General features: G+C 31.0%; 1 protein-coding gene across 2 annotated transcripts in view; it reads right to left on the bottom strand.

The window, feature by feature from the left end:
• LOC130897043 (protein amalgam-like) overlaps window positions 1-22,350 on the bottom strand; it is a 66,453-nt gene that overhangs the window by 14,265 nt on the left and 29,838 nt on the right. For both annotated transcript variants that reach the window (XM_057805543.1, XM_057805541.1), the window contains exons 2-4: window positions 20,678-20,704; window positions 2,992-3,204; window positions 357-625 (exon numbers count right to left, since the gene is read on the bottom strand). In XM_057805543.1, the coding sequence (XP_057661526.1) occupies window positions 357-625; window positions 2,992-3,204; window positions 20,678-20,704 (509 nt within the window). The remainder of the gene's footprint in view (window positions 1-356; window positions 626-2,991; window positions 3,205-20,677; window positions 20,705-22,350) is intronic.

A 22,350-nucleotide genomic window follows, 5' to 3' on the forward strand; every position in this document is an offset into this window, starting at 1 on the left:
TGGAAGCAGGTTTTGAGTTACAATGCACGCAATTTCAGGAGGATTGCAATCAGATTATTATTCCATGTTTATTTAGTTACTTATTTAATCACTGTTTTTTCGATCAAAATTTGAAAAACATTTTTCAAAATGACGATGACGTTTCACACCTCTGATGACATTAAAAAATTATTACAATTACAATATGTTCTATTACTGCTTAGCTACATCATATCAACCCCTATCAAAATAACATCTTAATGTTTAAATGTTTTCTACCATTTTCTATATGAACTAGAGCCAATAACTTTCCAGAGGTGTTAATTTCAACAATATTTCTTAACAATAAAAACAAATTGTTATGCTGATATACTTACTTCAGTCCTGTTGTTACTGTCTGTCACAATTCCGGTAATTATTGGAGGTACTGGATGCATTAATCTGTGGACTATCCTCGGATTATCCTTGGGATTGTTGCTGAGTATAAGTACGCAAGCGTAGTTACCAAAATCTGCGTTACTGCTGATATTAACTTCTAAAGTATTGTTAACTTCGAGTTCCCGTATGTTGGGATATTTTTCTGGAGAAATGGGTGAGTGACCGTGATAAAGTAAAGTCTCATCTCTTTGCCAAGTATTTACTACATCTAAAAAAATTGAGTCATCATCAATAAAAAAAGGTCAAACCCAACCACTTGAATTGATTATACCATTTATCATTTTATTCGGAGATATATCTAGCTAGTTACTTAAATATTTTGCGAGCTATATAAGATATAATTATATATACAAGTTTGTGTGAGTGTATAGAGAGTGCCATTTTACGTGGTATTATCAACAAATTATCAATGAATTCAATCTTCTTCAAAGAACTGCTTTCTGTTGGCAAGACATTTATTGATAAGCTGAATTTATGATTCAAAGCATTTCTGGAAAGCTTCTTCCGGAATGACTTTCATTTACTATATCAATAATAGTGTTTTTCTTTCAGCGCATTTGCTACTTTCAGATGAATCGCATAGAGCTAAATATTGTGAATAAGACACATGAGGACAGGAAGGTTATTGATGGCCAAGAACATGCGAATGAATGTTGTTATGATGCATAAGTAAGCCGTTGGCCCATTTGTAGGTCTCTATCTTCGATTATCGTTTCCTTATTGTTCTAGAACTCCCTCATATCGCACTATGCCGACTCAATCGAATAAACAATAACCGTGATCTTGTTCGACTTTGATTGATAGGCTCATAGCACTCATTTCCAGTTACAATTAAATATTAAACTGCACGAGACGATTTTACTACTTGCAAATTGAAGCGCGATTACCTTTTTATGTGTTAGTCATAAACCTTGGAACAAATTTGGCTCTCCTTTATCCTTTTATCCTTTAACATTGGAAAATATATGTTAAAATACTTTGCACAGATTCTTGAAAAGTCGATTGCCTATATGAACCAAGATGTTTGTTCATTAACACTTTTCTTATTTGACTTTACTATAGATATTAACTCGTTAAATAAATATATTCTTTATCTGTCTGTTCCTTTGATTTTACCTCGTTGTATGGCAAAATCCACGTTCCGTCTTTTATTGGTTCCAATGAACAAAAACAATAAGAAAGTGAAGCATTAACAAAACACTCTTACAATTGACAATCCTCTATAGAAACTCAGTTCTTAGTATTGCCATACGTCTTCACGTTATATCTGCACTCGTACTAAGGATAAGTATATTTTCTACCCATACTGTGTTTATCAAACAGATATTGAAGTTTTACCCTCTATATGTTGAAACGATACAAAGGTTTGTTGGACACGTGCGGTCTTGAAAGTAATGAAATGGGAAGAAGTTGATGATAATTAAAGAAACGGTTGCAATAGAACAAAATGCTGATGTAAACATTGGAGGTTATTTAATATTTTTGACTCGAGAGGAAGATTGTGTATGAAATTATTATTAAGCGTAGAGATCATGAGCTTTTTGAAATAAATGAATGGATCTAATGATACATAAGAAGGTCACCTTTTAAATTTTGAACTGTGGCATCACTGTATTTTTTGAGATACATGTTGTTTTATCTCAAATTAAACAAAAACGCTTGTTTCTTTTTGACTATTGGATAGTTTTATTCAATATCTAGTTATGAATTCAAGCCATAAAAGAAATAGGTAAGGAAGAAGGAGGGATTATTTGCTTACCACGATCCTGGCGGAAATCTTACTTCCTGTTTCTGCCTCTTTTCGATTAAGGCAAAACTAAGAGTTTAAAATGAACTGAAATATCGCGTGTATTCAAATCCGAAGGCGTACATTACACCAATACTTACAATTACACTGTCTAACGCGCGTTTCGATAACCAAGTTATCATCTTCAGAGATTGAAGGTAAACGCGCATCAGTCAGTGTAATTGTGAGTGTTGGTATAGAGGTAGTATCAACAGTGTGTTCTAGAAATTCGGAAAACTTAATCAGGGGTTTTTTTTTTATCGTAAGTTCGCGTTAAATAAATTAATGAGACATATTTTAATAGTTTCATATTCATTTATATCAAAAAATACACAATTATGTGTACAAATATGGAATAAACATCTGCTTAAATCCTTCACCATGATAGGAAACAAGCAAAACCAATTTTCATAATTTGAGTTGAAAACTCTCATTCCATTGAAGTAGGTTTGGATTAAATTTTCCATATTCAAAGAACGGAATTTTCCGTTTAAAATGGATGCACTTGAAGAATCTGTCGACATTGTTGTTAATTTAATAATATAACAAGTTTAATTAACATTTGTCAATATAAAGAGATTTCATTCGTTAAAGGACACGGAAATTATTGAACGCTTCAAAACCAATTATTATTTCTATCGAAATATGTCCCATACGTTGTCTTTCTTTCCTTCAATAATGTAGGTTATTGGTATTTTTATTTTTCACCAATATATTAGTAAGTTTTATAATACTCAATACGTTTGCTACTTCTTTATCCAGACAATTAATAAAAACGGTCATTTTACCTGTATTTGAAACAGAACAAGGCATCCTTATGGTATCTCCGACATTTCCAATAAATGTTTGAGGTTGTGTTTGAAACTCGACATGTTCTACGACGCCTCCACGTTCATTTGTTTCCTCAGCATTCTCATCGTAATCTCCCCCGTAATAATCATCATTTTGTATATCATCTTCTGCCAGATCTCCGTAAATTTCCTCGAAGTTCTCAGATTTGCCTAGAATAAAATATGTAATTAGAAAATCAAGTTATAAGTCCAATATTCTTGAAAAAAACTATCAATGAAAAAATTACTTTTCAATTATGATTTTCAGGGTGGCCCAGAAGACACTTTTTTTTTAATTATAACCCTATGATTTGACGTATGATTTGCAGCAACTTAAATCACTTTTATTGATAGGAGCAACCGTATAAAAGAGTTACGGGGATTTTCGACAAAACAAAATCCTCCTTTTCAATATAAGAGGAGTTTTGCGCACACAGAACTCCTTTTTTTAGGAATATTTTCGAGTCCAAGATCGTGAATCCATTGTCCATATGCCTGGTCATAATTGTCATATATTTTGTTTTGAAAAACTCAAAAATGTCGCAATTGCTATCAACGGTATCCCAATAATGAATTTTTCAGGATTAAAGATAATAATACGTTTATAAGATACAAACATTAAAAACAGAGAAACTGAATTTTATAGGGACATTTGAAAAAAAAAACGAGCTGAAAGGAAAATATTTTTAAAAAACTGAAAGTAATTATAAATAGAAAATAAACTATAAACCTTCTAGTTAATTTCTGTGGTGGTAGATTTCTGAGCGATTTTAAGCGATTTTCTATGAATGTTTTTCATTGATTTTCATTACAAAAAACTTTATAGTCTACAGAAGTTCAAGCTGCATAAGCTATGATAATAAAGTTAAATTATCGTAATAAAGATTTTTATTAATTTTGATTCATTAAAATAGTTGTACTTTTTAAAAAAAAACACATCTTCTTTGGACGGTGATTTAATAAAATATCTTAGGTAGAAATTTTTAATTAAGAAAAAACTGACGATGGACAGTGATAATAGAAACTAAGAAGAAAAACTTAACCAAAATTCGAATTTTCACATATTGGTCGTACGTCCACCAAATGCGTAGGTTCGCCCCACTGTGCGATTGTCCCAAATCTCATTGGGATTACTTGAAAAGCAACAGAAACAACAAGAATACCTTTTATACATTATTTTTGTATGTCACAACTCATGATCGGAACTACTAATAGACGAATCCGAACATTTTCCAAAGGAGAATTAGTATTTGTATTATTGACTTTATTCATCTCTGTATATACATCAATGCTAAAGACTTTTGAAGCCGATAGCTTTTTCTTTTGATATATCATCTACCTTCCTTTAAAGATTGCGGTTCCGTACTGCTTTTTGCAGTATTTCTACTCTTTCTACGCCCAATTCAACTAGTGGTCCCTGCTTATACTTTTCTTTTGGTATGTCTGCCTGTCAGTATTCTTTCCAACTGACTCATTGAGCTCGTGTGAATTTCCTTATGCTTGCATAACCTTACTGTACCTTCTTCTGTGCTATCTTGTGTCTTTTTTTTGTATTTCTTGTAATACATTCAATTTCCATTTTTCTTCTATGTAAGTTGTTTATTAAGTACATTTTTCCTTCAGTTTTCTTTAGTTTTTTTATGAGTAATTAACGGATTATGAAATATTTTATTGAACCTTTATTTCATACGATAAATTGTTTTATGTTTATTTTTATAGTTTTTTAAATGGTATTTCTATTTATAGACTTTTCACATTACTAGCATTTAACATGCCATAACTTTCATCTTATAAAATTTGTTTGTTTAAACCGTCAATTATAATTATAATGTGCTAACCATGTGTGCCCCACATAGTTCCCAGCATTTTCCTCTCTATTCTACGTTAACAAATACAAACTGACAAATCATTCTTTTTAATTTTACCACGAATCAAACGAAACGCTCCGTTATACAATAAATAAAGTTTTAAATGGCCACTCTAAGCTCTCATCCCATATCCAACAAAAGACCTATTAGAATATAAAAAAAAATCTACTAACCCCCCGATGTTACCTCAACAAGAAATCACGTAACATCATATTGAATTAAGCGCCATATCTCAAGTTTAAATGACGTCGCGGTATTTCGTTGCCCTTTTGGCATGATATTTAGTATTTGAAAGCAGGTAGATTTTTTCAACACAGACCTTCCTCAACGAATTTCTCATTATTAAAACCACAGGCAAGTCATATATTCGATTTTCATATTCTAAAATTATAATTATATATCATTATCTGACCATGAAAAGGTTTTCTTTTAAAAACATACATTCTTATACATTATGTTAATACTTTATGAAACATAACATTCTTAGTTTCATTTTATGACGCGTTGGTATTCCAACTCATCAACGGCGACGTCAAAAATATTCCGTTCCAAGAATTTTTGAATCTTTATAATTGAACTTATGGCTTTTTAGTCCATTTTATAACTACTGAGATGTCTGCCCTATGTATTATGTATTATGTCCTTTATGACTTATACTAATATCATATTTATTGAAATAATTAGATAGTTGTTGGGAAAGTCCTTGTACAAATGGTAAGGAGAAATGTTTTAGGTTTTTATGTTTCGTTTCTCTTTTGTTTCTTAATTGATTATAATACATGTTTATCCTTCTCTTTCCAACTATCAGATCATGTATTTAGATGCTTAGTTATTCAAAAAACAAAACTGCATTGATAGAAAATAATAATCTTGAAAAAATAATGAACAACATATTCTTGAAAACGAACGGTTGCTATCAAGTGCTAAAAAGTGATCTAAAAATGGTTCAATAGCTTCCTTCCTTCATTATAATACGTCCACATACGCTTCAGTCATCAGATTTAGCTATATGCGAATTTTGGTGTTACTATTCCTGACATTGAGAAGGCTTCAGCAGAGTAGATGGATGCTATTCCGAAGGATGTTTTCCGTCATTTATTCATTTTGCTTTTATTGAAATAATTCACTGTTTCGTTGATGACATCTGGTATTTTAATTTTTTATACATGTTATACAGGTTACAAGGATTATTTTAAGTCTAGAACATGAATTGATTTAACTTGTTTTTTTCGTTACTGCATCATTAGCATATCCTTGATTATATAATTTGCATTTTCAAAACTCTTCATCATAAATCAAGTTAAAAAAAGTAAATTAACAAATTGTCTTATCGCAGTCGGTACTACATTTTGTTGTCTATAATTGAGCACTTTCGTCAAATAGAGATACATATACACCAGAAACAAAAAGTGTAGGCTTGTTGAAATCTGATTTTAAATTCAGTTTTGTTATATCCTCATTTCTGATGCTTTTCCCTCAAACAATGTTACAAGGTCTGGCTATTAAATAACGAGACTGGTTTCGAAAAAGGGTTTTATTATAAAAATTATTTTACATTCGAATGCTTCCCTTCCATATACTCCCCTCCACTCGCTCCACATCTTTCCATACGTTTTTTCCATTGATCGAAGCAGTGCTGGAAGTATTCTTTGGTGAGGGCCTTTTGGAGCTCTGCCGTTTTTTTCTTTACAGCTTCCGTCGACTCAAATCGGTTCCCTTAAACAAAAAAAAATCGCACGGTGCCAAATCTGGTGAGTGCGCACACTGGCCAAATACTGCTTCACAGATAGCGCGTGATGGGCAGGCGCGTTGTCCTGGTGCAAAATCCACGAGTTGTTCTTCCACAGCTCGGGCCGTTTTTACGAACTCGTCTGCGCAGTGTTGCCAAAACCGACAAATAGTAAGTTTTGTTGACATTCTGGCCTTCTGGAATCCATTCAGTCATCATGATACAGAAATTTGCGATCAATTAATCAACTGTCGCTACAAATACAATTTCGTTAGTACATTGAACAATGTTATCCAAATTCCAAAGAGCATCTGCAGTGCTACTAACAACTCTACCAAAAATATGGTTAGTAATGTGAGGTGTTCAAACTTGAGCTCCCCGAATCTATATGAATGTAGCGCTCATGAGCTGGTCTTCCAGAGTCTCATTATAGTGCAGAACAGAAAAATAATATAAATTCTACTGAAACTTGTCATACTGGGTTTTTTCTGTTTACATTCATATATTAGCCGTTGTTTTTGTATAGAAACCGTTATAAATTTTTTTTTATCGTGTATTTCTGTGATTGGATTTTCTTTAATAAGTTTGAATGCACCGAACATTTATTGAAAATAATCATAATTTTCCTTATTCCCTTGTTCATATTTAATTATTGCTTACATATGCTATGACTTACATCTCTGAAAATATTTTTTCAATCTTTCTGATCACAAACAATAAAAATAACGTTTTCTATGAGGTTTACGATAACACGTCCATAATATATCCTCGTAAGCTTTGCTACTTGTGAGTTTTCTCTAGTTAATTCTCGGAAACTTGTGTTAGCACCGAGAACCTAGCCTGCATTCATAATTATTTGTTTGTATTTAAATTCGAATTAATAACCCGGAAACTGTGTCACTTCTTTAGCATAATTATGAATTAATATCTACTAGATAATTAGTTAGTTATATTGGCAACACATATTCTAGTAAAGAAAAATTCTGTGAGTAAAATAATAAATTAATCTTAGGTATTTTTGGAATATGAAATAACTTAATTTGAGAACATAATATTTTTATTTTATAATATATACTAGAGTTAGAAAAAAAGTTAAGCTGCTCCATTATTAGAATGAGAAAACATTCGTATTACTCTGTGGGATTATTACTATCATTGCTATGATTAGAAAATGATGATAAAACATCAAGGAAGAGAACCCAAGTGAAGAACTCAATGGCTTCTTAGGAGGCTGTATTAAAAAAGGCTGAACTATGGGTGGAATCTACGTTAACCATAGTTCTGCAAAACATAGAAAGAGCTGGCAGATCACATACAATGTGAAATTAATAAAAAAAGACCATTCAATGATAGTCAATCTAACTGTTTTCATAAAATCGATATCATTGAAGAAAATCTGACAAAGACGATAGCTAGAAACCGCAAATTTCATGCCTAGTTGATATCCTAAATGAATTAGCCAAATATAGAGGTGACATACTTAGGGAAATAACTTTCTTTTCCATCAAAATTCTTCAGGCAGTTTAAATACTAGATACCTGGAAAAAAAGAGAATAAGATTGATAATAATTACAACTGAAGATCTAAGCACTGATAAGACAATAATAGCAAAATATAATTTCAAAGATAAGATGGCGTAAGGCAAGAAGAAGGCATTAGCTTAATTTCTATCAACTTGATCGTGGTTGAAATAATCACCAAAATCCAAAGTTTAGATAGCCATTAAAAAAATAAAAATTAAATGCTTCGCTGGCGACGAGAATGACGACAACCTGCAGAGAATGCTATACAAATTTGAACGGATATCGAAGAAATTCAATCTGAATCTTCACAGGAGATTGAATCCCTCACACAGATCTCGGGAACCAAGGCTTATAAATTCGCTGTATATGATCAGATAGTGAATCAGGACAAGAGCTTCAAATATCTTGGCGCCAATATGATCAGAATCCAAACTAGGCTATCAAGCATTTTAAAGGATATAATCTCAAGAAGTCAGCATATATCAAATGAGAGCAATAAGAATCTACAAAAATCTATGCGAGAACAGTCATGACAATTATGAAGAAACAAGAGCATTGGAAGTTGGAGATATCATTTAGACAGAATGGTTTGGAAAATTTCCACTGACCAAAGGAAGATCTCCACCGAATAAATAATACTTAAATAGATTTGGGTATTATAGGAATGAGTCCAAGTTATAGCCCAAAGTATATGTCAAAAAATAGGAAGTAGAAATGGCGGTTTTCCTCTTGACAAACGTGATTTTTACCGTTTTTTCATGCTGAGATAACTTTATCTATTGCAGTATCTGGCAATCCACGTCTTCAATTTCAAATATTGCATATGGCACACCTCCTACTTCTTTGTCTGTGCCCAAATATCAAATATGGTCTATATGTCAAACTGTCATTTAATGGTTATCGTCCCATAAAATACGTTGGCTGTGGCGTCTATAATATGGATTACAATAATACACCGATCTTCGACACGTTGTAGAATGGACTGAAACGAAAATTCGATGTGATCGTGATCAAAGCAGTATCTATGTTTCGTAGTTTCGAGCCTGGGCATCCCGCAAAGTTATGATCGTTCTCGTACTGATACTTCGCATTGCATATTAATGTAGTACATTTTTAGTTTGTTAACATTCAGAATAGCATGTGATTTTTGGCTAGGAGCATTAGTGGACAATAACACAGTCAGAATATCCACAAATTTTGTAAAGAAATAAGCATAATCAGGATGATTCGAAATATTTTTGCGCAGGGTGAAATAATCTGAGAAATTTGAGATGCAGAAGCGAAAATTTAGTTTAGATCTTTTTGATAAATGGTAACAATAATAAAAATAATGTCAACTTATAATAGAAAAAACAGAATGGTATGAAAGGTATGTTGAAGTAATTGAAAGTTGGGGATTCTGAATTTTTTGTAAATGTATATTTTGATGAACAAATCTATTCTTATAGTTCCTATGATACTTTTATGTTACGCTTATGAACGTTCAATGAAGAGGGCAGCTGAAAAAGTAAAATGCCACCCCTATGTATTTTTATTTATAGACGTCTGCATTCAAAATTCAAAGGGTCCTACTAATTGCTTATTCAGTGGTTTTATGAAAAGGAAGTGTTAGAACGATAGTCATTGCTGGAAATTGAAAGAAAAATAGTCGTATATTAACTAACTGACAAGTGTACGGGAATATGTGAATGAGAGCGATGTGAATGATAGATGAGTCAATTTGTTTACATATGCCGTCGATGTTGATGGAAAATACTCTGGATATGAAAACCATTGTTGTTGGAGGTAACCATAAATCTGCATTTTTCTGGTATTCAGGCGGCATTCATTCACAGAATCTTTAAACTTCCTGATTGAAGGTAGTTTGTAGTAAATTGTGTGAATTCTCGACCATCAGTGAATGTGAGAATTACGAAATTTCAACAATAAAAGTCTCAACAGTGAGAAAAATTATTCTTTTTGTTGATAAATCATCTAAATCGTGTGATATTCAGTATGAATATCATCAACGGTAACAAAAATTAAAATTTAGGATTTCAGTCTGTGTAAATTTTACCACTCTGAAACCAATTAATCAAAAATATCTAAGTAGTTCTATGGATCAGATTAACTGAGCCGAAAAATTCTCAAGCTAACTTCTGGTATACTTTTGTGATATTTCTGTAACAAACTAAAAAAGATCGTACAGAATCCTTACGGACATTATACCATTAAGGTTACATAAAGTATTAATGAAATAATAAATGATTTTACTAGTTGCAAGTTGGTACATACAAAATGTTTGAGTTTATAAAAAAAATAGTTTCTTTTACTAAATTGACGCAGTTTTCAGTTAAATAATTAGGTAAGTGCCTAACATCAGATATTTGATATTATTTTGTGTACTTGTATTCTAGAAGGATTTGTGAGCTGTGTTTGTACCATTTATGTAACATTGATAAACGAGACTAAAAAATATTTATAGTATAGCTAGTACAAAATTACTTTTTCTATGATGTCTTATTATCTTTGTGAGAATGAAATTATCAACTTTCTTCATACTGGTGAAGACAGTGAAGATGGAATAGACTTTGATGACGATGATAGTTCCAAACTTTGAACCATTGATGGTATTAAAATTAAAATGTTGCTTAGAAAGTCAATAAAGTTGTTACGAAGCTGTCTAATTTCGTAGGTGAAATGCTTAAGGACCAGATTCGACGTTATGCCAAAATAAAATAAGAGATATGTCAACATTGATCTGCCCAATATAGCGAATAAAATCAATACATGAGTGGTGTTGATTCAGTTGTCAGTATCATAGGATGGTATAAAATCAAAGTGCGAAGTAAAAGTTGGAGAGTGCGTGTATTCTACCATCTATTAGATCTCACAATGGTAAAGCGTGATTTTCATATCGGCCAGTGAAAAGTGCATCATGAAACCATGAAAAGGACATGTCTTTGACAGATTTCAGACTCTAGGTAGTTGAAACTTTGTGCAAACGTGGACGTGAAAGTGACAATCAGGCTAAAAAGCACAGATGTCCCTAAACCATATGTGAGAAATGTGGTGTAGCTTTATACTTTAACAAAAAAAAATTATTTGATTTCCACACCACGTAGAAAAAAGGAATATTAGCTAGATGTAACAGATATGTCACACTTCTATTTTTCTGTAATTAATGAAAAAATAATGATAATATTGATTTTCCGAAAAATACATATTGTATTCTGTTTAAAAATAAGTCACAAAATGTTGTCAAATTATTTTCAAGAATTTTGACAACTGCAATTAATTTCCACCCTCCTAATTTTGCCACTGCAGTGATGTCACCACATTCGTTCACACAAATTATTGCCGATGATCGATTAAATGAATGACCTAGGAAAAGTTCAGGATTTTTTTGTTTCAGAAACACACCATTTAGTTTTCCCATAGAAGCTAATTTATTTAAGTCAATTTTTTGCAGGTTTTCGGTTTTAGTTCTAGTAATGAAATAGTTGGAGAAATTAAAGAATTGGGTATTTCGTTCAATATTAAATACTTTACAAATTATAAATCGATAATACAACAAAATTTTCAAACTGACAGAATTGCAAAAAAGGCTGACAAGACAACACAAAATTTTTTACTGAAAAAAGAGACGCATATGACAAAGTGGATGTCAGAAAATTCTCTAGAATTTACGAAACTGTGGTGCTGATGTACTTTAATGATCTATACTCAAAATTTTTCCCTAACACTCTATCGGCTACATATGTTGATGAAGAAGAATTAATTTCTGAATAACTATGTTATTATCAATAATTTTCACAATTTATGTGAGTATTTAAAGCAAAGGTCAAAAGGTGTACCAACTGAAAAAATCCACTATGTTATCTATAGAAAATATTTATAGATAATGCACCAAATGAAAAGTCTTATAAACAAGATCTTTCTCATGGTTGCACAGAAAAAAGACCATATTTAACCTAAAGACGCTATCCTTTATAATTTAAAACCCGGGAATATTTCCCGGGAACTGCACAGGTCATTGTTTACCTCATAAGTCAGCAGTCCTTTTCGAATTTCGTATACCACAGTTTTCTGAAGGAAATTTAGAGGGTAGCATAATTTAAAAAAATGAGATTTCAAGAATATGACAAACGCATATTTGGATCTCGCCTTCCTTACAGAAATTATAATCCCAGACAATGAATCAGGAATTAACCTTTGGTGTAAAAAAATTAGATGATATTGGAATTTAAAATACAAACGAATAATATATAAACGTAAATTTATATTTTATTGATAAAAATAGTTGATTTGTGCCTGAGCTACAATATATATTTTTTGTAAAAGACAATAATGGCCTAATATGACATAAAGGATGTTTATGTAATTTTGTAGTAACCGCCTTCAACTTCTTTTAAAAATGTTAGAAAGAATATCCAATAAACTAAAATGTAATAGGAATACTTCAATAAATAATTAGCTTCGTAGATATTATAATAATATCATTCAATATAATTGGACGTGTCTGTTTCAATGTCTTATTCAAAAATCATTTCCTGAGTAATTATTAATGCAAAATAGAACAACGAGACTAAATTAAAGTGTGTATCGTTATTTTCTCTACATCCGGTATACACCAAAGCGTTTACTTTGTATATATAGTTCATTTCTTGTTACATTCAAGGTTGTTTCTACAAAAAAATGCTAATGACCTATTCATTAGAGCGCCAGCAGCGCCTTTGTAAAACACGATTAAGCAAATCTGCAATTCAAATTAGAATCAACATTTCTCCAGAATGTTAATTTGTTTCTACACAATTAATAAAAATGCTTTGTTCATGAAAATCTCTTGATTTCGAGATTATAAGATATGGTCAATTCACAAATAACGGGTGTCGTAATTTTTTTAAGCAGCCTTATGGAATAGGAAACTTTTGTATAATTTACTGTTTAATTCATCTAAATACAAGAAAATAATACAAGAATTCGATATCTAGTGAAATATGAGGTTATGTTGATAAAGTTGGTATAAAAAGAGCACTAAGTTGTGGAAAACTGTTTTTGATTTATCTTTGTTTCATACTCCTCAATTATACAATTATATCGTAACTTATTTCGGAACAAATAATTGAATATAAAAGCATACCACAAATTTTATATTTTATATTATTGTTAGTACTAAGAGATTTCAGATAGGAACTTATCGTAATAGGCGAAGTCAGTGGACATTATTCAATTTTCTAGATACCGACTGTTAGTTAAGTCAAAGAGAGATTTTTAAGGTTATATTTTATTCTGGTTATGTTGAAATTATCTTAAAAATAAAGAGTGTTTCTTGGAGACGGAATTGGTTTGGTTTGGCAATACATAGAATAATTCCTAGGTAACGTTTTCATATTATTCCAATTTGTTTCGAAAGGAGTATTATGGTATTCATAAACATCTTTCAGAATAATTAATTTGGGAAACTGTTGATAGTTTCACTAATACTTTTATTTTAATCAACAATAAGCATTCAGTAAGACGTCGTATAGTGCGCATACAATAAGCAATGTTGCCATTCATCGTAGTGTCGACGATTATTGACATATATCAATTCGTTATCGCGTTCTTATATGTAATACTCGTATTTGAACAGTAGAAGGTGTTCCGACTAAGTGAAACAAATAGTGTATCGTTCTCTCTCTTCTCCGGGCGTTTCAGTTGGTTCTGCGCATCTTTTGCGCGCATGAAGCATGTGCAGTATAGATAAAGTGTCTCGAACGAGAGAGAAAATGAATATTGTCGGCACCGTAACGTAGACACGTTTTTTTCCATAAAAAACTGTGCATATAAGAGTGTTACATATATATGATCGCGTATGCCTGGGTTTTTGTGCATATAAAATTTAACTTGTTGTGTGTGTTGTGACCATATGTTAGCGGGTTGCTTTAACGGATTGGGCAAAAAGAAAAGTTCGGTAACAAAGCAAATAACCATTTGGGGCCCTTTATGGACCTGTCGTAAAGTTGCCCTCATGTCTTCAGACATGCTAAAGATCAAAACATTAGGTGACCGATATAGACATGATTAGTATTTTGTGCCTTGAGCATTAACATTATAAAGATGTCGTTGAAGTAGATTGGCGTTATGGACTTCAATTTATAAAAATTGACCTGTTACCTGGCCACTTTGCCCATTTGACTTGACAATATTATATAATTCAGATAAACTAGTAATATTGGATTATTTAGCAACCAAAATTCGAAGCTTGATTGACTACATACTGCCCCTCCAGTACAGCAAAGAGTGTGAACATTGGATTTATAAATTAATATATTCAAGTGTGTTCAGTATGAATATTATCAACGGTTCTAGAAATTCTAGCTTAGTACTTAGATTGAAGTTTTAGAATTTTGAGTTATTCCAAATAAAAACTAATATTGAAAAATAATGACGCGGATAAATTGATAGCCACCAAAGAGAAAAAGTAGATCAACCTAAATCGGTTGAGTGGTTTGAAATTGGAACGTTTTTTCGTAAATAAAAGGTTCCATGATTAGTACCATCATTATTGGTATGACAGATCAACGGATGGGTACAAGAACGAAAATATATTCTCAAAGAAAAATACAGAAATCGAAAAATGTTTAAAAATACTGAACAAATTTAGAATTATTTCTCATAGAAGTTTAGATTTGTTTGGATAAGACGATTTTAACAATAGGAGACAACAAGTCCAATATTACAGTTACAAAAAAAACAATTCAAGCTAGCTCTGACATTGATTCTAAATAATTCTTATTGGAAAATTAATTTTAATACAGCAAACTGATACTAATATAGAAAATTAATTCTAAAATAGGAAATAAGATAATGCCTGAGCTAAAAAAACTAATAAAAATAAACTAGTTTTTAAGAAATCGAGATAGTTCCAATTGTTGCGTCCTGTATGGAGCTAATCCAAAAAAACTGAGTAGTTCACTCTAAAACATTGCGATTCATGAGTGAATATATCCAATAAATCTGTAAACTTACATGCGACAAACATAATGAGATCATATCTAGTATAAGTACATCCAACGAAGGAATCTGGTATAAAAACCAGTAAGTATAATGATCAGAATTGCGTTTGAAACGATTTAAAGTCACGACGAGAATTATCTTAAAATACTTTGAACGTGATAATTCCTGTTTCGCCACCCGTTTACACTTGTTAAAAAAACATAAAACAAATCATAAGTGGGGAGGTATATACACAGATATTTTCGTAAAGATTATACTTTCTACTAGCGTTTTCTCGTCTACTCCTTGTAGTACGTTTATAATTCCAAACTTCCTGCTGTCTAAAGATGAGTTTCCTAACTGTAAACATGAACTATTTTCGTTTCCAATCACTGTATTAAATTTTAAAGAGAAATTCCGTGTCTTAAAAGGCAACGCCTCGATTTGTTGAATGTTCTATTTATTTATTGGTAGACAAAAAAGATACGCATAGCTAGCTAGACGCCTTCCAAATGTTTATTTATTGATTTTGATAAATGTATCACCTATCAAAACAAATCGATGTGAGTGACCGATAAGTTGTAACTTATACCATTGATTATACACAAAAAATGAGGGCTCTGTAGTTTAATATTACATAAAGTGTCTGTAGTTAATTTGATGCGCATCGTTCTTATAATATAAGAGTAAATAAATGGACAAAAAAATCGTTCTAGTCATCTTTTGAAAGACAAACAACAAGATTTCATTGAATTAATGAGAATTACAATTCAATCTACTTAATTACATCAGAATGTTTCTAGATCTGTTGAAAAAATATTTGCAATTAAGTGTTAAGTGGTTTTTGTTTTTATTTAGACATGCTTTCAAATTATACTTATTTTTATTTGTTAAATGTATACGTGAATATTCCATATTATTCAAAATATATTCAAGAATTCACTTTGTTTTTAAGAATATTAAGTGATTCGAATCAACCAAACGGATCAATTTTTGGTGCTTCAATTCGCGATAAAGATTTCGAAACTAAAATGTTCTATACAAAGTGGTTGTGGACAAAATATTTCAGGTTATCCTTTTTCATTTGATATTTAGTGTTATTAAAAAGTAGTTTTTGGACAAAATAATCAAATATCAGTTTTTTTTTAATTCTAGTTTGGTTTTTATATCCCTAATAGCAGTAAAGTTGAAGTGAAGTTTTACTGAAGACACCCCCAACGTGATCGATCCATTATCTAAGCAAAAAATTGCAATAAATGTTCTTTTTAATGAAATTGGCAGTGTTATAAAAATTAAAATTGACCACCTTTTTGCATGAATCTTGGCAATTTATCATCTGAATTAGCGAGGGTGAAACTGAAAGACGTTTCGTTAGTTCTAAGTCGTATAAACCGAAGTTTTTACATATATTGAAAGAAGTCCAATGGCACTGTATCGTCTGAAAAGGGTTTACAGGGCCACAGATTATACTGATTAGATTATATATTGTAAACACCAACATTCTCAAAAAGTAAATATCTGGTATAGGATTTTCAGCCACAAAATAATTGACGGTGCGACAGGCTATGTTTGAACTAGATTGGGGATGACAATGAGGTGGAGACAAAACAAGATATGGAAAAAAATAAAAAAAATATGACACACAATAAAGAACATTAAATGTATTTTTATTGCAAAAGGGAAAGAATTGGGAATACAAAGTGCGAATAACAGAAAATCAGCAATAGAAATTTTACAAAGAAACGAGAAACTCACATGATGTCATTAAAGTCTCAATGCACACATAGTAAATCATCCGAAAAGTCTCGCCAGTGCAAAAACATTGTCTGTGAATAATGCAAGATTTGCTTTTCAAATAACAATCAGTAATTCATTATTATCATGTTAATGTACTCATAGCAATGGATTTTGTACCTTAATCCAACGATTTCAATTTATAATTTGTAACGTTTTTGTTTTTAATGGAAATAAAATTTTATTCAAGTGAATAAATAAACATTACTTTTGGGTTTAATCGTAATTTGTATGTCAAAAGCTAATGACTTTTGAAAAAATATAATGGAACAGTTTGGTCACGGTGGCGTCAAAGATGGATCACAACTTTCGGCGTTGTTAGTGATGAGTATGAAGAAATTGAGAAGAAAAATGTGATGGTACCTAAAATCACATTCTGTGTCTTACTATCCTTTATATCCTTTAATGTTAATATAACATTAATATTCATTTGATTATCATACGTTGGAGCTTACGCAAATTATTAACCTTAAACGTGTTTTTTCTTAGCCTACCGATTTTCAATTTCAAAAATAATTATATTTTCAAATGGATATTTCTCATGTAGTAGATTTTGCCTCCATTATATCCAGAAAATCCGCATTAATATTTTGTTTATCATGGGCAAATTGTAAGGGTGAATCTTGAGGTAATAAATTCCAAATAGGAGTGTTTTCAATATACTAAAAATAGAAGATTACCTTAACCCTGTTACCAGACTTAATTGGCGAATATATTATCTGAATTTTCTGGAATACAAATAAAAATTTTATCGTCTTTTTCGACAGTGAAAGTTTCTGTTGCATCGTGAGTATATTGTCGTGGAGGTTATTTTTTCAAAATCTATTATTTGAATGTGAATATTAGGGAATAAAGATAAATTTTGCCCTTTATTTTCATTGCGTTCTATTATACTTTGTTGTACTATCCATTTAAGAAATAGTGAAGAAAATCATTATTATGCAAACTACGCAACAAATTCAAGACAACAATAAGTAAATTGTATAAGAAATATTAAAATTTCTGATTGATTATTAATTATATTTAATGTAAAAATATCATTGAGGTAATCTTGGAAATGATTTCATACAATCTTCATCAATCATCAACAGTATTCTTGAAAGAACTGTATTAAAATAAAACTATTGACAGACTGGTTTGTTAATTGAAAAGCTGCTTACATATATTATGTTCCAGCTACCTATGCCTTTCACCGTTCTTGTTTCTTGTTTATAGAAAAGTTCTTTAGGTCATTGATCATAATTTTAATTACATAAAAGAATTTTACTATGAATTGTAATGAAAATAATAGCTGCAGGATAGAAAAAGTAGAAAAAATCGAATATATGGTAGTCACCACAAAAAAAGGAAACTACGGAAGGTAAATAAGAAAAAGAATAGTACTAAGGCAGCAGAAATGGTATCAAAAATGTTAAAATCAAAAGACCATGAGTTACCTACGTAAGTGAAGCATAGACAATGAAGAAAAAAGAGCAAAATAAATGTGGAATACTCAAGATGGTTTATGATGGAATTAAAGAAGAAAAGAAAACGGAAGAATATATAGAGAACTGCCAGAAGAACCCAATATAATTAAAAAAACATAGAGAGCTAGATGGTTCGGACATATAGTTAAGATGACAGAAGATAAATGGGTAAAACGAGTACTAAAAGATGAAGAAGGGGTGAAGTTTATATTAATCAATTGGGACTTTTCAAAATCAGCTAATGCTGATTCAAAACTGTCCGCTGTAGAGTCAACAAATGGTTTTACCATTAGCTTTTTGTTTTTTGTTATTTTTTAAATTTTTGACCTCATTATTCCCAGTTTTATTGCGAAATGGCTTAGTTGTTACTTAAAGAAGTGCGAAATTTACCCCCGGACACGTGGCTTTTTTGGTTGTTTCCGACAATAGATTGTAGGTAAGCGGTAGTATAGTTTGAACTGCAGGTATGTTAAAAAAGGGTGGAAAATTCTGACTAAAGCTCTTTTCGTGTAATGAAATGCAATTGTTAAATTTGAACGCAACAGTGGAAATTAATTTCCAAAACAAAACTAAGTTTTCTGATTTTTTTTTGAATTTATTGAAAGTTTATTTGTAGACTGACTAAAAAACTGCAAAAATATTCAGTTTCCGCTGTACTGAAACAGTTTTAAAAAGTATTTATGAAGTCCTCTTAACACCGTAAAATAATAAAACATTATAAAGTAAACGAATTATAAGAAAAAAATTAAGAGAAGTTCAAACGGGTATATATGAGAAAATCGATTGTTTACTCCACTTGCCTAATACCTCCAATATGAATATGAAAAAATCTGTTTTACCCACAAAAAATAAAATTATTACATTTCTGCTCATACAAACCCAATAATATTTGTAGAGAGGCAGTAAACTTTTGGCTTTTCATCATTTAAATAACTGATAATATTCAAAAAGTATTTTAAATTGTTATAATTGCGTTAACAATTGCAAGAATGACTCTCATTATGCAATTTTTGCCTACATAATGAACTAAACTGACATTAATTTATTCTACAACAATTTTTCAATGAAATTTATGCTGCAAAATAAACTAAATATAATATAGTAGTTGTAGATTGCTGTTAGCGTTGTACATAAATTTTTAAATTTTCTAAAAATAATTCACACTTGAAGGCATTGCATCTATTTAGATGAATCTATTTTTATATTTGAAAGGCTATACGTTTTGTTCGAGCTAAATCCGTGGCAGTGACTTTCTTAATTTTACGCCGTGTCCCAAATACATGAATTTTCGATAGAAAATTACAAAACAGATTATTTATTGGAGAATTAACCACCGTATAATTAAAACTATCGTACGTAGTGTAAGTTCAAGCATAAAACTCGAAATGCAATTATTCAAATTAGGAAATAATGACCCGAAATCTTAGTATTCCCGTTTTATAAAAGCATTTCATAATAAACAACGTTAGTGAAAAACACTTAAGAGAATACATATTCATGGAAGTTAATCTTTCATTTGAAATATTATTGTACGCAATGATGTCTTATTGTAGGTGAAGATATTTTCAATGTTTATGCCACTAGCGATTAAATTTTGCTTGTTGCTAACTAGTACACACTATTTTATATACTTAAACTTATAGAGAAGAAGAAGTCGTGGCTAAGGAATGTGAGAGACTGGACGAATATGAGTGTGCCAGAATTGTTTCACATAGCAAAAGATAGAGAAGCGTTTAAAGTAGTGGTCGCCAACCTCCGTTAGGAGAAGGCATGGAAAGAAGAAAAAACTTATAGGTTCCATCCAACTGCAGTGTGCAGTTTCCTGCTGGCTGCAAGCTTGATCATAAGAATGAGCTATCGGAGGTTGAAAAACAAACATATTAACTTGTATTCCAGTAATATCGAGTGAAATTATTTCATTTTATTTTCAAACATATATTCCATACGATTACAACTTATTAGATGTCAGTTTCTATATCCTTGAGTACTTGAACGGATAAAGATTTGAGCAGTGAAAGTTCAGATCGTACCCAACCTATACTGATGTGAATTGATCTATGTATACATTTACAACTCCACGTTATACATTGTTTGTGTTACATAATTTGACTTACAAAAAAAAGAAATAAAAGAGTTGTTTATAACAATTAGGCTGAAATGAATTAGGATGATTAGTTTAGATCTGGGCTTAATGGAACTGTTCTTTTGTTTTTACTTAACCCACATCACAGCTCATTTATTACCCTATGGAGTGGACTATTAAACATTTTGGCAACGCAAATAATTAATAAAATTTGTTCTTACCACGAGCGATTGGCTGAGATGCAGAGCCTGAAAAAAATTAAAATAATTACTTTTATTATGTAAATAGTTATATGTAGCATATTTCACACTATGTGTAAATTATTTCATCTCTTATTTCTAATTTTAACGGCGTAAGAAGAATATTTTGTGGGTTGGAAGACACTCCAGTGTTGATTTGCTAGACACTTGCCGTAGAGCTAGCGGATAGCACTTTGTTGTGGAAGTTCAGTGTTTAAAATTTTAATATTGATAGAATCTTTCATGTATTCAAGTTTTGTTGAAATTCCTCTTAAACAATGACCAGTATGGACAACTATTTTGTGTTTAAGCAAGCAATCTTTTTAATACAGTTCAAAGACTATTTATTTGACTCTTTAATATTCTAAACGTAGCTAAAAACCCTTTTTTTGGTCCCCGTATATATTTTCGATCCCCTTGGAATGAAGTTTTTTAATGTTTTAACAGCTGCTCGACATAATAAAAATTGTCATTTTGTTTCACATTTGGGAACACACACATGTTAGTCTATGAAACAGGTAAATGCCGCCAAGAGGAAATTCAATACTTTTCTTCAATCTATCAATTGTATGACAAGAGATATTTTCGATGATAACAAAAGGATGCCAATATTTTTTCCTGATATTATCAATAGTGACTACGGTTTTAAATCCGTTGCTGAGCAGGTATCTACCACTATTATTTCGATTTTACTATTTATGATTAACAAAACTATAGAACTATCAAATATATTAAATATACAATTTAAATGTACAGTTAAAAGGTCTGTTTTTTTTATTTTTAATTCCGATAGATTATAAATGAAAGACGTATCAAGGTAACAAGGTGAATTAATACCGAAGTCGCTTCTCTGGTAATAACAGTACTCAAGAACTTATTTTCCTCGTTGTTTTAGAGTCGCATAATCGCCAGCTCTCGTTTTTGCCGGATCACTTTTACATTCCTTCGACCTTCGGTAAATTTCCTACATAAATGTTTTATAGCACCGTCAATGATACAGTACATAATATATAATATTTTACAACTTTAATTTGTATAATTTTTTAATGTTCATAACTGTCTGACCCGACAGATGTTGTCCTCTACACACATATTAAATCCAAAAATTTCAAATCTTTATACATAAGCTTTAACTATCTGGACCGCTTTGATGGAAATTTTCATTAGAAAGTTATTTAAATATCTAACGTCTTTACAAATATTGTTACCACAATTCTACCAATCGACAGCGTGTAAGTATGTGGATACTATGAGAGTAGATCAAAGATCAAACTATTTCATATTTATGTGTATTTATTGAATTGTACATAAATTTTATTTATCGTAATTCCATTGGATGTACAATATTTTTGATTAATCCTCGAGGGTTATAAACAAATAAATTTGATTGTTCTCCAATTCTGGAAGACGCAACATAAAATTAACCGTGAGAAAAGCACGATGATTCTCAATCTAAGGCCCAAATGTTCATTGTTTGACCTGTTTGAATGGTATTGGTGAATCTGAAGGAATCAATGAGATCCGTGGTAGTACAACTCCACCTTGAAAAGTTACACCAAAAATATTGGTGTAAAATAAGAATGTTACCAGTGAAAAGATAAAATTTATTTTAGAGTAGTTTGGCGCCACGATACATGAATATTTAATTAGCAAAC

Source organism: Diorhabda carinulata, chromosome 8, assembly GCF_026250575.1.
Source record: "Diorhabda carinulata isolate Delta chromosome 8, icDioCari1.1, whole genome shotgun sequence".
Classification (NCBI taxonomy): Eukaryota; Metazoa; Arthropoda; class Insecta; order Coleoptera; family Chrysomelidae; genus Diorhabda; species Diorhabda carinulata.